Here is a 17,779-nt window from a genome sequence, read left to right on the forward strand (position 1 = left end):
TAGCCCCTTCTTATCAAGCCACATACATCAAGGCCAAAACAATTACAGGAAATAGAATAACAACTTTTTAATAAGTTATCATCAAGATGCCTAAAAAGAAAATTTGAAATTTTCTGAGTTGAATGGCACTACTGATGTCTCAACTATTACTGGTACTTATGAATTTTAGGTTGCTGTAAACCTGTTTTGATTACAATGATTTGCAATTAGGGTACGATACTACATAAATACATTTGGCAGTAAAATAATTCAAGGAATAGAATCTTAAAAGCAATATAGTCAAAGGGTTTATTTGAATAAATAAATGTCTTTACCACATAAAACATGAAATTAAATGTCAGTCATTCTCGTAAGTACTGTCACATTTATTCTAGCTCTTTAAATATGTGGTGTAAGTTGCCGGGTGCAGTGGCTCACGCCTGTAATCCCAGCTCTTCGGGAGGCCGAGGCGGGTGGATCACCTGAGGTCAGGAGTTTGAGACCAGCCTGACCAACATGGAGAAACCCTGTCTCTACCAAAAATACAAAATTGGCCAGGCATGGGTGGCCCCCATGCCTGTAATCCTAGCTAGTCGGGAGGCTGAGATAGTAGAATCACTTGAACCCGGGAGGCAGAGGTTGCAGTGAGCTGATATCGCGCCATTGCACTCCAGCCTGGGAAACAAGAGCGAGACTCTCACTCAAAAAAAAAAAAAAAAAAAAAAAAAAAAAAAACAAAACATATATATATATGTGGTGTAAGCTGAGAATATAAACATTTTACTTTTTTTAATGCTAAAAACTGATACAAAATTGATGAAAACAAACCCACTGCTGTTTAGGCAAATTATCTGCTAATAAATCAGTCTTATAGTTTGAAGAAAACAATTAGCCACTATAATTGCTTTAAAGTTAATAGCAATTTATTAAGTGGATGACTTTGCTAAACTGTGCAGCATCAAAGAAACTTGATTCACACAGCAATATTTAGAAAACATGATAAACTCCTCCCCAAAAAGCAGGTAGGCTGAGAAACATTTTGAAATAATAATAATCGACTAACAGATTATTATATGTTATTATATTACATTATATAATAACATATATATTGTATTATAAATACCATATTGTTATAATATTAATAATATTATAATATATATTATATTACATAACATATATATTATAATATATTATTAGGTTATTATAATGTTTCTTGTTCCATGCGTTATTAAAAAATAGTAAAAATGTTAATCCTTTTTCTTCTACATGATTTATGATACCGTAAAAATTACGGTGTGATTCCTGTGAGACTAAAAAGATAAAGAAAAACATAAGAAATTAAAATAAAACTCACAGTAAGCTTGAAAATAAACTAGGGGAAAAAACCAGAAGTGTGTCTTGAAGATACTCAACTTACACTAGGCTTGATCACTTCCAAAATATTACCAGTAAGTTTCTAGTCAAAACCCAAGAACTTAAAATTTTCCCTTATTTTCTTTACATTTTTTCCATTTGTAATGTGATATCAACAGTTCTTCTAAACAGTGCTCATACATTTATGCAATTTATAAATTATCTTAAAAGAAAAAATTTAACTACCCATTTTCTACACAAAAGTGCTGAGCACCTACTCACCATTGTGTAGTTCTCCTGTGACAGTGCCTTCTCCCTGTGGGCTGCCATCTTGATCTCGCCATTTCCAGTCCAGGCCTCTGATAACACGAGCTCCTGGAACCATGTATTTCAGAACCTGGGAGCGTACTAGACGTCTCTGCCGTCTAAGATTAGCTTCTGCTTCTTTAGCTGCTTTCCCTGTCAGGTAGAAATTGGGGAAATAAAAACCAAATCAGTTTTTACAAAAGTAATTGTTTTAGTAAGTTAGAAAAGCCTCGTATCATCTCTTTACCTAGCTGATCTTCACATACTCCATTTACAGTGCCATAAAGTTCGAATCCAGATAATGAGAGGTAGTGTGTTTGTCCACTGGCATTTTTCCCCATCTGTTTAATTCTCACATGTCTCCACCCTTGTTTCTCATCCTTTGGTGGATCAAGAGGCCAAGTTGCAGTTGACCTGTTAATATGTTAGAGAAAAAATTATGTAATATTTTAAAACAGATGAAAAAGAAATTCAAGATGGGGAAGATTTTTTATATAACAGAGACCTGCAGAAAAAATAAACGAACTTTCATATTAACTCAACAGTTCATTACAAGAATCAAGAAATCAAAGGAAAAAAAGTAGTCAAGAAAACAAGTTAAAAATGAAACGTTTAAATGCACGCTATTGATTTGACTCATAACATTAATGATTTATGATTAATATAATTCAAAGATAAAAGACAAAACGCTGGGTGCAGTGGTGTGCTCCTGTTGTCTCAGCTACTTGGGTGGCTGAGGTGAGGGCAATCACTTGAGCTCAGAAGTTAGAAAGCAGCCAACATAACAAGACCCCATTCTCCTTTAAAAAAAAAAAAAAAGAATGGTTTACAAAGAGTAGGAGAAATTTTCTTATGATGGAAAAACGGACTTAAAAACATTTTTTGCAAAGTTTTAAATAACGTATTAATATTTTGTCTTTAAAGCATGAAAGGGGTGAAAACATCACCTATTAATCCTAATGTTAAAAAGCTCCTCTCATACCATATCAAATGCCAAATGCAATTTAGGTACATAATCTACCCCCTGATATGTGCCAAAATGTATGAATAAAATTTAGTAGAACCAATTTTTTAGAAGTTACTGACTTGTCTTTTAAAAACTAATTCAATACATAAAATTTAAGGATAAAAATAAAAACATTTTAAGTCAGTCTTAATTCTATAACCAGCAATAGCCACTGCTAATATGTTGAACATTCCTAAGTATTACGTGATTATATGGAGAGTTTATGGAAAGCGTATTTCACTTGTTTCCATTAGTGTGCTGTGTGTATGCATATATGTGTGTGTATGTGTGTGTGTGTGTGTATGTATATACAGCTATATACCAATTTTTTTTTTTTTTTTGAGACGGAGTCTTGCTGTGTCACCTAGGCTGGAGTGCAGTGGCACAATCTCAGCTCACTGCAAGCTCCGCCTCCCAAGTTGACGCCATTCTCTTGCCTCAGCCTCCCGAGTAGCTGGGACTACAGGCGCCTGCCACCACGCCCGGCTAATTTTTTGTATTTTAGTAGAGACGGGGTTTCACCGTGTTAGCCAGGATGGTCTCGATCTCCTGACCTCATGATCCACCCGCCTATACCAATTTTTAAAATAAATATTCACAGCATCTCAGCCTTTTGGCTAAGATAGAGTGTAAAATACTCAGCTCGGCTTTCTATTATTTAAACTAAACCTTTTGACAAAGTTTTAGTAAAGTCAGTGTTTCAAACTTTTAATGCCTAAAGTATCAAGTGATTTTTTAGAAAGAAAATTTTGCTTCAATATTTCACAAAGAAGAGAGCTCTAGAGTATAAAATTATAAAAATAAACAAAGCTCTTTAAGTGAGTTTTCCAATTTGCAAAGATTCCTCAACTAACCCTGGTTCATTGAGACTGCAGTCATCAACATGGGTATACAAAGAAGTCCAGTTCTGTCCATCTTTGGATACCTGGAAAACCCAATTTCTCAGTGCAGACCTTCCATAACCACGAGCATGACGAAGTGTATATGCTGATGGTATCACCCAGAGACCCAGATCTATGGCAAACCAGGCATTCTTATCATCATTGCTATGACAATTTAAAGCTGAATTATCACGACTTAGTATGTCTTCTAAGCGGCCATAAGGTAGATTTCTTCCTTCTGATGACGTTACTACTACAAGTCCATAGGCAGCTGGATTTACCCATTCATAAGCAGTTCTATACAAAAATAAAGAAAAATTAGCAAAGAACAATGTTAAGATAATTGCATTTGCACAAGGTTTTAAATATAAAATTATATTAAGTACAATTCTAGAATTAGCAATTTAGACATTTTTTTCTCATAAAAAGTAATTTGGATAATCTTAACTTCTACCTACAAGTCAAAATTCCTTAAACCACAGAATATTCAGAGTGCTAACAATTTTATTCTACTTCCTAGAATTCTTTTACCAAGTGAATATGGTCACTCCAGCTTAAAGTAAAATGACTGACTTACTTTGCATTTGTTCCAATCCAGTAAATGATTCCATTTTCATCAAAATCATGCTGGTGCCGAAATATAAAATTTTGTCCTTCTCTTAATTTTCGAACAAAAACAAATGAAGATCGGTCAAAATCATACCACTGTTTTGCTACCTAAACCAAAGAAAATATGAAAGACAGTCACCTTAATAATGCTGTTTTCAAGCATGTTACCTACTTTTTTACTATCTCTTTAATGTGAATTGTTTTCTTTTATTATAACAAATGCTCATTTAGGCCGGGTGCGGTGGCTCACGCCTGTAATCCCAGCACTTTGGGAGGCCAAGGTGGGTAGATCATGAGGTCAAGAGATGGAGACCATCCTGGCCAACATGGTGAAACCCTGTTTCTACTAAAAATACAAAAATTAGCCAGGCATGGTGGCAGGCGCCTGTAGTCTCAGCTACTCGGGAGGCTGAGGCAGGAGAATCACTTGAACCTGGGAGGCGGAGGTTGCAGTGAGCCGCGATGGCGCCACTGCACTCCAGCCTGGCAACAGAGCGAGACTCTGTCTCAAAACAACAACAAAAACAAAAACAAAAAACAAAAAACAAATGCTCATTTAAAAATATAAAGAAAAATAAAAAGTCCCACAATCAAAGCACCTCACTATTAACAATCACAGAGTATTTCTTTAGTTTATTATTTCCATGGATAGGATAAAACAAATTCTTGATCATACTGTACAAAAACATTTTTCTGTTATCATTAGTTTTTATACATTTTTATGGCTATATGATATTCAAATTAATAGAAATAATTATCCACATTTGTCAATTAAATTTAAATTTAAATTTTTAATATGAATAATCTATTTAACATTAATTTATTGATTGGAATTAAGGTTTTTGTTTACTATTTCAATATTACAAAATTATAATAAACATCTTCATGTAGAAATCAGTTCTAAAATGGAATTACTGGGCCAAACTGTATTACCATAACTCTGGATATATACTTCCCAAATTATTGTTCTAAAGGCTAAACCACAGCTCAGAATGCTTATTTCACCGTGCCCTTGCCAGAAGCTCACCATTTTCAAAAGGTACTGTTCCAGAGATTCAACTGTAGCCAAAGGTTCCATCTTCAACATTCTGCCAGTCCTGTCAATCAATGCAGTTTCACCAGGTGCACGTTCCAACCGAAACCGTAATCTCCTTGTAAGTATCTACACAAAAACGATCAAAATACTTTGGAAAACGTCTTGGTTTCTGTCTCAGAATTGTACAAAAAGATATACCCTAAAACAACTGAGATTTGGATTTATTAACTATAAACATAATGGAACTACGAACAAATGTCTGTTTTCTATTAAAGATTCCTTTTTTTTTTTTTTTTTTTTGAGACAGAGTCTCACTCTGTTGCCCAGGCTGGAGTGCAGTGGCGCGATCTGGGTTCACTGCAAGCTCCGCCTCCCTGGTTCACGCCATTCTCCTGCCTCAGCCTCCTGAGTAGCTGGGACTACAGGTGCCTGCCACCACGCCCGGCTAATTTTTTGTATTTTTTGGTAAAGACAAGGTTTCACCTTGTTAGCCAGGATGGTCTTGATCTCCTGACCTCGTGATCCACCCTTGGCCTCTCAATGTGCTGGGATTACAGGCATGAGCCACCACATCCGGCCTTTTTTTTTTTTTTTGAGATGGGAGTCTTGCTCCTGTTGTCCAGGCTGGAGTGCAGTGGAGTGATCTCGGCTTACTGGAACCTCTGCCTCCCGGCTTCACGCGATTCTCCTACCTCAGCCTCCTGAGTAGCTGGGATAACACGTACATGCCACCATGCCCGACTAATTTTTGTATTTTTAGTAGAGACGGGTTTCACTATGTTGTCCAGGCTGGTCTCAAACTCCTCACCTCAGGTGATCTGCCCACCTCGGCCTCCCAAACTGCTGGGATTACAGGCGTGAGACACCACACCCAGCCTATTAAACATTCTTTAGGCCAGGCACAGTGGCTCAGACCTGTAATCCTAGCACTTTGGGAGTCTGAGGCAAGAGGATCAATTGCTTGTGCCTAGGAGTTCAAGACTGGCCTGGGCAACACAGTGAGACCTCATCTCTACATATTAAAACAAACAAAAAATTAGCCAGGCATGCATGCCTGTAGTCGCAGGTATTGGGGAGGCTAAGGTGGGAGGGTCAGCTGAGACTGGGACACAGTCTCGAAAAGAAAAAAAGAAAAAAAAGAAAACAATCCAACAGGAAAGATTCTTTTATAAAAGGGCCACTGAGTAAGTTACAGTGGCTATCAAGTAAAAGACAAAAGTTAACTTCCTAGAACTTCTAAACAACTTCAAATATACACAGTTTAAACTTATAAAACTTCTTAATCAAAGTGACTTATAACTCACAATTTTCCAGGTAAGTTTTTGAAAGGTAGCTAATTAGCTTACTCTGCTAGAATATATTCTACAGGATAAGTATCCCTAATCTACAAATCTGGAATCTTGAAATGCTCCAAAATCTGAAACTTTCTGAGCACTGACATGATGCTCAAATGCTCACTGGAGCATTTCATATTTTGGACTAGGAATGCTGAATCGGTAACAAATATTATAAAATCCAAAACACTTCTGGTTCCAAGCATTTTGGATAAGGAATACTCAACCTGTATTATCAAAGGCTAATAAGCTTTAAAAGATGCAAAATAGTTTTTAATCCAATACATTTTAGTAAGCAACAAGCACAGGACTAGCAATTTTAGGTAGATTCATTTCTGTATAAATCTTAACTAATTCCTATAAAAACAATTAAAGATTTATATATGCATTTCGGTAGTTTTAGACAGCAAAATTACCAGAGAGCACATTCCTGGCCTTCCTCTCACAATCTCCTGAAGTGAAAAATGCATAATAAAAGGCATCGGTGCACTGTCTTTGAGACTTATCTCCAACTCATCCACTTACCAGGAATAAAGCTTAAAAACGATGGAACAAACAGTCCCCCTTACTCCTGTTATTCTGTCTGAAACAAAGCACAAAGTAGCCCTCCACATCTTTTACATATAGAGTATCAGGTGCAACTACTGCACTGTAAAACTCCCTAGATAAGTACTCTAGTTTGGGAGTCTAGTGGCACTGATAACGGTATTGGGTTCTCAGAGGTATGGCAAGTTTTGTTAGCTTTGCATTGCTTTGGCATATGTAGATCCTCAGTCACTCATTAAAGGCTATTATTCAAAAGAAACTATTCCATGCAGTAGAATGCAGAACAGTTTAGATAAAGGCAAAATTCAAAGCAGAAGGCCTTGCTAGGAAACACTAAAAAACCCACAAAAAAAGTGATAAAGTTCTGGGCTAGGATATTAGTAAAATGTATTAGTAAAATATATATATATCTGTATGGGGAGGAGGAGGGAAGGAAAAGAAACAGGCTATGAAACCATGTGATTGATAGGAATAGTGAAGACTTGGGCAATCTGACTCTAACCACTGACATAAAGACCTGAAAAAAATTGTGCTTAAAATATCTTGACTTTTTTTCTTATGTTTACAATATAGTGATAAGGAAGGGACTTGCCGCCATGGTCTGAATGTTTGTGTCCCTGAAAAATTCATTTGTTAAAACTTAATCCCCAGTGCAGTGGTGTTGGACGGTGGAACTTTTGGGAGGGCTCTGCCCTCATGAATGGGATTAGTGTCCTTATAGAAGAGGCCTGAGAGATCTTGTTCATCCCTTCTACAATGTGAGGACACAGCTAGAAGGTTCCATCTAAGAGGAATAGGCCCTCATGAGACACCAAATCTGCTGGCACCTTGATCTTGGACTTCCCAGACGCCAGTATTGTGAGCAATGAATTTCTGTTTATTAAGTTGACAGGAATTTTGTTACAGCAGCCCAAATGGACTAAGACAGAACTGACTCATAATCATAGAATAAGAGGAACCCTTTTCTCAGCTTTTTCCACTGATACCTTTTGCCACTTATGAGCTACGAAATATAATTCTTTTAACAAATATTAAATGAATGCATCATTTTCCGGTGATTTGATGAAACAAAACAGACTTCAAGTCATTAAGATCAAATGGCATATAAACTAAAATCTTTAAAGATTAAGTAGAATCATTTTTATTTTAATCCGATGTGAAAGAAAATAATCTTTTTAAAGAAAAGTGTCACACTGTTCCTAGATGCATTCAGCAATACTAGCTACTCGATTTTTTATGGTTACCTGGAGGTTATATGTGGATCCTGGTGTATCATACAAATGGAGAGGTAGACGTTCAATAGATTCTAGTACAGCTATTAACTTTTGAATTAATGCAACTGCTGGTCGACTGTGAAGAAATAATTATTATTAAGAGCTTTTGTATAACTACATGTAAATGTTCATGCAGAAAATATGGTGATCAACTTCAATATATACCCCTACTTTTTCATGACTACAAAGTTTAATTTTTGTATTAGATTATGTCTGAGTAGAAATACTCTCACAACTCAATTTCCTTCACTTAAGAATAAAACATTTCATTTTTCTAATAAAAACTTAATTATATTTAAAGTAGATGTATGATTTATTTTTAAAGTTTAAATAATTTTATTGGATAATACTTGATAAAAAAGAATATAAAGCAACAAAGTTTTGAAAAAATATTTGATGGCTAGGGTATCACAACATATACTTTCTCATTATTAGAGTGAAACTGCGATGACACTTCCAGAAAACAATGTGTAAATTCGAATCAAGAACTTTTAAAAATCGTCTTGCAGAGCTGGGCAAGGTGGTATATGCTGGAGTCCCAGCTAAAAGGGAAGCTGAGAAAAGAGAATTGCTTGAGCCCAGGAGTTTGAGGCTGTAGTGCAAAATTATGGCACCTGTAAATAGCCACTGGACTCCAGCCTCAGCAACACAGCAAGACTCCATCTCTTAAAAAAAAAAAAAAAAAATCTATAACCTGTAACACAGTATTACCACTTACGGAATTTACACAAAAAGATGTTTCCATTGAGACTAGTATATTTGAGTATTAGTAATAGTTTGCAAAGAGCTAAAACACAGTAATACTTCAATACATTATTATAAATCCACAGATATAATATGCACTCATTAAAAATGAAATTTGAAATTAACACAATTATCTGAATAAATTGTATAGCTTGTTATTTTACAAGTACAATCCTATTCAAATGTACACAGAATAATATAATGAACGTTCATCAACCCAGCTTTAGCAATTAGCTACTAATGCCCAATCTCCATCCAGTTCTCTCCTTTTTTTTTTTTTTTTTGAGATAGAGTCTCACTCTGTCACCTAGGCTGGAGTACAGTGGCGCAATCTCAGCTCACTGCAACCTCTGCCTCCAGGGTTCAAGGGATTCTCCTGCCTCAGCCTCCCGAGTAGCTGAGATTAAAGATGCCCACCACCAGGCCCAACTAACTTTTGTATTTTTAGTAGAAATGGGTTTTTGCCATGTTGGCCAGGCTGGTCTCGAACTCCTGACCTCAAGTGATCCACCCACCTCAGCCTCCCAAAGTCCTGAGATTACAGGCATGAGCCACCATGTCTGGCCTACTCCTTCTTATATATTTTGAAAAAATACTAAAGAGCTTATCATTTCATCCAGAGATAGTCTTTGTATATAAATCTAACAAAAGAATTATTTTTTTAAAAAAACAGTATTCCACTTTTAAAAAGAACAATTATTACTTAATATTATCAAACATTTCATCAGTGTTCAAATTTTCAACTATCTTAAACAGACATGTAATTTAAACTAAGTGATCAGGCCAGGAACGGTGGTTCATGCCTGTAATCCCAACACATTGGGCAGCCAAGACAGGAGAAATGCTTGAGCCCAGGAGGTTGAGGCTGCAGTGAGCCAAGATGACATCACTGTACTCCAGCCTGGGCAACAGAGCAAAACCTTGACTGAATTTACAAAATAATAATTATCATGAATAAGTAAACTAAGTGATCAGCTGCATTCATACCAGACATGTAATTTCAGTGTTTCTTTTTATTCCATTAGATTAAAAAAACTTGAAAAATTTTCCTCTTATTATACATGTATAATATGTTACTTTCTTGTTAAATAAGAGTTTCTTTTGTGGGCATAAATGTTATACTAGACTTATTTTAGAGGAAGTATACCAACTGTGTAAACATTACAAACATCAAATTCAAAGAAATTTGAGATTTTACCTTTCATCATCTTCATTTTCACTAAAGGCAGTTTTAAAAACATTTATTCTTTCTACCAGTTGACTACAATCTTGTTTCATATCCAAATCCATGCTCTAAAGAAAACAAAAAGTATAAAGTCCAAAAAAAAATAATTTAAGGATCTTACTGAAATTTATCAAAAACTAAGAGACAAATGTTAACATATTGTTATACAATGATCACTACAATGTGAATAAAATCATTCATCATTTCATCTTCCAATTAAAATTATTTTTAGTATGTGACTAGTAGGCCATGGCTAACATATAAAATATTTTTCTTCTTCAATGTTATAATGTACTCACCAATTATGCTGCAAAATCAGTGTTTCCCCAAGTATGCCAGATGGTTTCAGATTGTATTAATATAGGAATGAACATTTTCCATTTTAACAGTACTATTTACTTTAATAAGTATTGGAAAAAACTGGTACATCAAAACTATTTCATAGATTACTAAGTGATATAATGTGATATATCACTATAATAAATGGGAATAAATGCAAATAGTAAAGTTTATGAAGGGACTAAGGGACTCATTGAAGTTCCAGTGAAAATTTTTTTTTTTTTTTTTTTTGAGACAGAGTCTCACTCTGTCACCCAGGCTGGAATACAGTGGTGCTATCTTGGCTCACTGCAACCTCGCCTCCCAGGCTCAAGCAATTCTCCTGCCTCAGAATTACAGAAGAGTAGGTGGGACTACAGGTGCATGCCAACATGCCCGGCTAATTTTTTTTCGTATTTTTAATAGAGATAGGGTTTCACCATGTTGGCCAGGCTGGTCTTGTACTCCTGACCTCAAGTGTTCTGCCCACCTCAGCCTCCCAGAGTGCTAGGATTACAGGCATGAGCCACCACGCCCAGCCTAAAGTAAATCTTAAGAGTGCATCAGCACATACAATGATTAAGATCAAGAAATCAACTCTGGCCAGGCACAGTGGCTCACACCTGTAATCCTAGCACCTTGGGAGGTCAAGGAAGGCAGATCGCTTGTGTCCAGCCTAGGCATCGTGGCGAACACACAGATGCACACGCACAGGCATGTGCACATACACACATGCACACACACTAAAAAGAACTGAGTAGTCCACGTTTCAGCAGCATGTATACCAAAACAGAAATGATACAGAGAAAATTAGTATGTCCTCTGTACAAGCATGACACACAAATTCGTGAAGCATTCCAAATTTTTAAAAATATAAATTAATTAATTAAATAAAACTAAGTAGAACTGAAATGAAAATAATTCTTTCGTTAAAATAAAGGAAAAAAGAGCTAGGTGCAGTGGCTCATGCCTGTAATCCCAGCACTTGGGAGGCAAAGGCAGGCAGGTCACTTGAGGTCAGGAGTGCAAAACCAACCTGGCCAACATGACAAAACCTCATCTCTACTAAAAATACAAAAATTAGCCAGGCGTGGTGGCAGGTGCCTGTAATCCCAGCTACATAGACTAAAATGTATACACTACTAATTCCAGCTACTCAGGAGGCTAAGGCAGGAGATCACTTGAGCCCAGGAGGCAGAGGCTGCAGTGAGTCAGGACTGCACCACTGCACTCCAGCCTGGGCAACAAAGCGAGACTCTGTCTCAAAAATAAATAAATATATAAACAAAGGAAAAAAGTTCTATCACAATAAAGAGACATTCTTAAATCGAAAAAATATATAAGGTTATTAGCAAATATTTATCAAATCTTCAAATAAACTTCCTAAACTTTTTTTTTCCTTTTAACTCATCTGTATTTGTTATAACTTTAAGCAGAATGTGACTCGAGCACTACATTTCCATCCACAAGACTAAGTCTGAGTTATTTTTGAACAGCTTTAGGATATGCTTAGGTAGGCTTAAAACTTTCCTCCTCCAAACAATACTTTTCTTTGGAAAACAAGCCCTGTGGAGAGTTCCTTCCATCATAAACTTCCTAAACTTTCATTGTTCATATATTATGCATATAACTTGGGTACTTAAGGTCTACAGACATATTCTATTTTATATAACTTATGTAAAAATCAGAGCAGTGAATAATAACAAATAAGACTGAAGTGTTTTTAGTCAACAAAACCTTTAGCAAATTATAACTGGGAACTTAGAAATCAAATAAACAATTATTTAATTCATTTGGCTCAAACTAATCATAAAACTTAAAGGCTGAAGAAATTAGAAATATTAACATCATTCAGCTTTTAAATATTTCTTAACAAACTAAAAACCACGCTACTGAAGGAGTAACTACAAATAATTTTTAAAACTATATTTTTGTTCTTTACTACTTGATAAACTTACATTGTTTAACACAGTAAGAAGTGCTTGTACCAAGCCACTGCTACACATTTCATATGGTGAAATTGTGTTTTCATCCTTCAAAAGTACAATTAGGTTTTCTAAAGCTGTCTTCATTAAATCTCTCCAAGTGTTCTCACTCTCAATACACTAAAAGAAAAAAAAATTTAATGAAGACAATCAAAAACATAAACATAGCTCTTAAAATAACTTATCAGAACATCAATTATCATGACAATAATTTAGATATTAAGCAAAATTAAAAGTTCAAATTATTAACGCAAATTATGTCTACCAGAGGCCAGCAAACGTTTTCGTAAAGGGCCCAGTGCAAACATTTTAGGCTTTGCAGGCCATATAGTCTACGTCACAGCTATTCAACCATGCCCCTGTAGCACCAAAGTAGTCATAGACAATATGTAAATGAATAAGCATGGCTATGTGTGATTAAATTATATGGATACCGAAATCTGATTTTCATGTGTCTAGAAATTGTCCTTCTGGTTTGTTTTCAATCATAAGTATAAAAACCATTCTCACCTCATAAAGCCATACGAAAATGGGGAGCAGGCCAGATTTGGCTCTTCTCCTGGGCCATAATTTGCTGACCTCCTACTCAATACCCATGACAAAAAGGATAGAGGGGAAGACATCAAACTACAATTCATTACACATCATTAAAATCTAGAGGATGACATACTTGTCTATTTGTATGAAGTTCCCAAGATGACTCCAACTGAGTTGCTATGTTTCTGAGTGTTACCACTACTCCACGAGGCATGCTTTCAACAGCTTTAAAGTGGTCATCATATAAATCTCGAGCCATAGTTCGTACCTACCAAAATAAACATAACAAATGTGAACTTTTACTACAATTAATAATTTTACCAAATTTTCACTTTTATAGACACTCATATTTACATATTTCACCATGAAAAGGTAAGTATGTACTGTCATTTTGGCACAAATGAGCGCTCAAAGTTACAGTTCTTTGAGAAAACAACCTATGTATGTTCTGGGTCTGATGAAATTTAGTACACGATATTATTTACAAATATATGCTTAAGTAATGTAAATTTAGGATTCACCTAATGCCATTTTAATCCCAAACAAACCCAGCATAACTCTAATGCAACAGAAAAAAACGTACCTCTCAAAACTATTTAATAATACTTTCTATTCTATTTTGGTATGCCCTTCAGAATTAAAAGATGGCAATCATGGATATCAGACAAGTTTGAAGAAACTATCTCTTTATAAAACAGTATTAATAATTAATACTGGTGTGGTGGCTCATGCTTGTAATCCTAGCACTTTGGGAGGCCAAGGCAGGCAGATCACTTGAGGTCAGTCAGGAGTTCAAGACCAGCCTGGCCAACATGGTGAAACCTCATCTCTACGAAAAATTAAAAATAAAATTAGCTGGGCATGGTTGTGCATGCCTATAGTCCCAGCTACTCAGGAGACTGAGGCGGGACAATCACTTGAACCTGGGAGGTGGAGGCTGCAGTGAACCAAGATTGTGCCACTGCCTGAGTGACAGAGCAAGACTTTGCCTCAAAAAATAAAAATAAAATAAAAATAAATAAATTAGTTAAAATTATTTTTGCCTAAAATATTTTGATGCATACTTGTTTATATATGCAAAAGGATAGTCACCTACTAACTGAGTTGCTACTGATTTCAAATCAAGAAAGTAAAGCAGCAATTTTAAAAAATTTTTTCTTATAATTTCAACTTTTATTTTAGATTCGTAAATTAAGTCAAGTAATTTACATTTTGTTTCATATTAACATCCATTTTGATTCTGTTTTAATGTTGGTATTTAGTATAGGTATAAAAATTATATGTAAATAAATATTTAAGAAAATGAACACAGAAAATAGGAAAACTAAAAATACGTTATATTAGGGTTGCTTATGTTCCATGGCTCAATTTTTTTCAATGCTTATACTTTACCACTGAAAATTTACCAAATCAGTATAAAAGACAAGATAAAGCACATCCAACAGCTATACCTTTTGCTTTGTTTTTTCTAACTTAGATTTCAGTTTTCTGCCTCTTTTGCCAGTCCAGCCAGTCACAAATTCTGAACCTTGGGGGGAAAAAAAGAATATTCACAGAGCTTACTTTGTTATGATTTAACATATTCATTTATTTTTACCTACTAAACTTACATATCTACATACTCACCCAGGGAAGTTTCTGCAGTAAATGAATGTTTGGTTCCTCTATTAGATTCAAATACAAAACCAGGTAAATCTTCTTTCAATATTGTAGCTTGCTGACCATCTGAATTATGAATAGCAATTTCTCCTTCTTTCAAACATGTCAGTGACCAGTTTCCTACAGTAAGTTTAGTGGGTCCTGGTGCTGACAGTATAGGTTGACTTGAAGTAGATGGCTTTACTTGGCCTCGAGCTCTTTGTAACTTCTCTAAGAATTCACTTCGGCTTTCTATAAAGACAAAATACTTGTTTTAAAATCTTATTTCTTTCAAATATGACATGTATTTTCTCTTAGGAAAAAAAGACCTATTAAAATATAAATTTTAAACAATAAAACGAAATTAGAAACTGGAAATATTAGCCAGGCATGGTGGTACGCATCTGTAGTCCCAGCTACTTGGGAAGCTAAGGCGAGATGATCACTTGAGCTCATGAGTTTGAGGTTGCAATGAGCTATGATCACACCACTGCTCTCTAGCCTGGGAGACAGAGTAAGACACTGTCTCCAAAACAAAACAAAAAAAGGAGCTATATTTGTAAAGATATTTTTTAAAAAGTAGATATATAGTGTTGTTCCTTGTCCCATGCAGTAAAAAGACATTTAGGAAATATTTTCATGGTATAATAATTTTTCTCTACTGATACAAAAGAAATTGATATTAAAAAATAAAGAAACAAATATTTTTTTAAAATACCATGACAGGCTGGGCACAGTGGCTCACACCTGTAACTCTAGCATGTTGGGAGGCTGAGGTGGGGGGATCACCTGAGGTCAGGAGTGCGAGACTAGCCTGACCAACAAGGTGAAACCCCGTCTCTACTAAAAATACAAAAATTAGCCGGGCACGGTGACAGGTGCCTGTAGTCCCAGCTACTCGGGAGGGTGAGACAGGAGAATTGCTTGAACCTGGGAGGTGGAGGTTGCAGTGAGCTGAGATCGCACCACTGCACTCCAGCCTGGGTGATGGAGTGAGACTCCGTCTCAAAAAAATAAAATACCTTGACAATGGTAGCAAAAATATGAGAAAAAAACCAAACTGTAGAAACTAGGAAAATATTTTAATTTAAACAAAATATTACCTGAACTGTCAGATCCACCTTCCGGACTACCACTTGAATACATGGTGGCAAGTTTTCCATCCAAGATAAATCTGAACCATCCATTACTGCCATTAGATAATTCCAAGGCTGCTGCATCACTCCAAATATATAAGCAGTCCCTTCCCCTAATGATTGACCAGTCTCTCCAATGATATGGTTTACCTTGCTGCAATTCTTTAGCATCTTCCTGTGGTTCATCTTCCTAAATGTGTAGAAGTATTCAATTAAACATGGAAAATAATTTCAATTTCAAATATTCATACATATTTTAAAAACATGAATCTAATTTAATTTCAAATTTAAATACTCTGAACATAATACTCAATTGCCTGTAGCTTAATTTTTTTCCCCCTTTTAGAAACATGGTCTCAACTCTGTCATCCAGGCTGGAGTGCAATAGTGTCATCATAGCTTACTGCAGCCTCTAACTCCTGGCCTCAGGCAATCCTTCCACCTCAACCTCCCAAGTAGCTGGGATTACAGGTCCAAGCCACAGCACCTGGCTCTCAATTCTGACTAATTAATTACCTATAATTAAATCTTACAAATAAGTGTTAAAAATATTAAGAAATTCATGTAAATAATGACCTATATTATATCATGTCCAGGTGTAGTGGGGTAAAGACTAACAGATTAGAGCACTACACACAACAACATAATAACCTAAAACCTTGGTGAACTCATTACATCTCTGGGCCTATTTGTAAACAATGATGATTTAGAGAGGCTCAATGGTATCCAAAGTGAAGTGTGTAACAGAATCACCAAAGAAGATTTTTAAAGATAAATTTTGGCTGACAGTGATGGCTCATGCCTGTAACCCCAACACTTTGGGAGGCCAAGGCAGGAGGATTGCTTAGGCCATGAGTTCAAGATCAGCCTGGGCAATGTAGCGAGTTTGTCTCCACAAAAAAAAAAATTTAAAAATTAGCTGAGGGTAGTAGTGCGCACCTATAGTCCTAGCTACTGGAAAAGTTGAAGCACGAAGACAGCCTGGGCCCTGGAGTCTGAGGTTATAGTGAAGGGCTGTGCCACAGAACTCCAGCCTGGGTGACAGATCGGGACTCTGTCTCTATTATCTATATCTATCTATCTATCTATCTAGATAATAGAGACACTATCTATAATCTCTATATAGACAATAGAGACAGGGTCTCACTCTCTCTACAATAATAAAGACATTATCTACAACCTCTATATAGATAATAGTGTCTCTCTCTATAAATATACTATATATAATTTATATGTAATATATATTATCTATTATAAGTAAATAAAATTATTCATTCATTCCAAGGCCCCACCCTTAGCCAAGTGAATCAAATATACTCATTCTCAAGATCATACAAGTATTTTAGTTAGAGCTTTTTTTCTGAGACAGGGTCTTGCTCTGTCACCCAGGCTGGAGTGCAGTGGCACAATCTCCACTCAATACAAGCTCCACCTCCTGGGTTCATGCCATTCTCCTGCCTCAGCCTCCCAAGTAGCTGGGACTACAGGCGCCTGCCACCACGCCCAACTAATTTTCTGTATTTTTAGTAGAGATGGTGTTTCACAGTGTTAGCCAGGATGGTCTTGATCTTCTGACCTCATGATCTGCCCGCCTCACCTTCCCAAAGTGCTGGGATTATAGGCGTGAGCCACCATGCCTGACTGAGCATGTTTTTTTTTTAAAGAAAAAAAAAAATCTATAAACGTTTTGTAGCTCAGCCTGTGTTCCTAAAACTTTTTTTGGACATATTTTTTTTTTTTTTTTTTTTTGAGACGGAGTCTCGCTGTCACCCAGGCTGGAGTGCAGTGGCGCAATCTCGGCTCACTGCAAGCTCCGCCTCCTGGGTTCACGCCATTCTCCTGCCTCAGCCTCCTGAGTAGCTGGGACTACAG

The 17,779-nt window shown here is 36.0% G+C and overlaps 1 protein-coding gene and 1 non-coding gene across 12 annotated transcripts in view; one reads left to right on the forward strand and one right to left on the reverse strand.

Annotated features, from left to right (window-relative positions):
- HECTD1 (HECT domain E3 ubiquitin protein ligase 1) overlaps positions 1–17,779 on the reverse strand; it is a 111,962-nt gene that overhangs the window by 32,185 nt on the left and 61,998 nt on the right. For all 11 annotated transcript variants that reach the window (XM_058429242.1, XM_058429241.1, XM_032180197.2 and 8 more), the window contains exons 13-24: positions 15,875–16,097; positions 14,760–15,023; positions 14,585–14,661; positions 13,267–13,401; positions 12,570–12,716; positions 10,267–10,361; positions 8,295–8,400; positions 5,162–5,296; positions 4,103–4,242; positions 3,499–3,822; positions 1,886–2,052; positions 1,615–1,791 (exon numbers count right to left, since the gene is read on the reverse strand). In XM_058429242.1, coding sequence (XP_058285225.1) covers positions 1,615–1,791; positions 1,886–2,052; positions 3,499–3,822; positions 4,103–4,242; positions 5,162–5,296; positions 8,295–8,400; positions 10,267–10,361; positions 12,570–12,716; positions 13,267–13,401; positions 14,585–14,661; positions 14,760–15,023; positions 15,875–16,097 — 1,990 coding nt within the window. The remainder of the gene's footprint in view (positions 1–1,614; positions 1,792–1,885; positions 2,053–3,498; positions 3,823–4,102; positions 4,243–5,161; positions 5,297–8,294; positions 8,401–10,266; positions 10,362–12,569; positions 12,717–13,266; positions 13,402–14,584; positions 14,662–14,759; positions 15,024–15,874; positions 16,098–17,779) is intronic.
- On the forward strand, positions 11,376–11,478 carry LOC116456377 (U6 spliceosomal RNA). Its single transcript, XR_004244618.1, has one exon. It is a non-coding gene; the product is annotated as a U6 spliceosomal RNA (small nuclear RNA).

Source organism: Hylobates moloch, unplaced genomic scaffold (genome assembly GCF_009828535.3).
Source record: "Hylobates moloch isolate HMO894 unplaced genomic scaffold, HMol_V3 SCAFFOLD_16, whole genome shotgun sequence".
In the NCBI taxonomy this organism is placed as follows: domain Eukaryota; kingdom Metazoa; phylum Chordata; class Mammalia; order Primates; family Hylobatidae; genus Hylobates; species Hylobates moloch.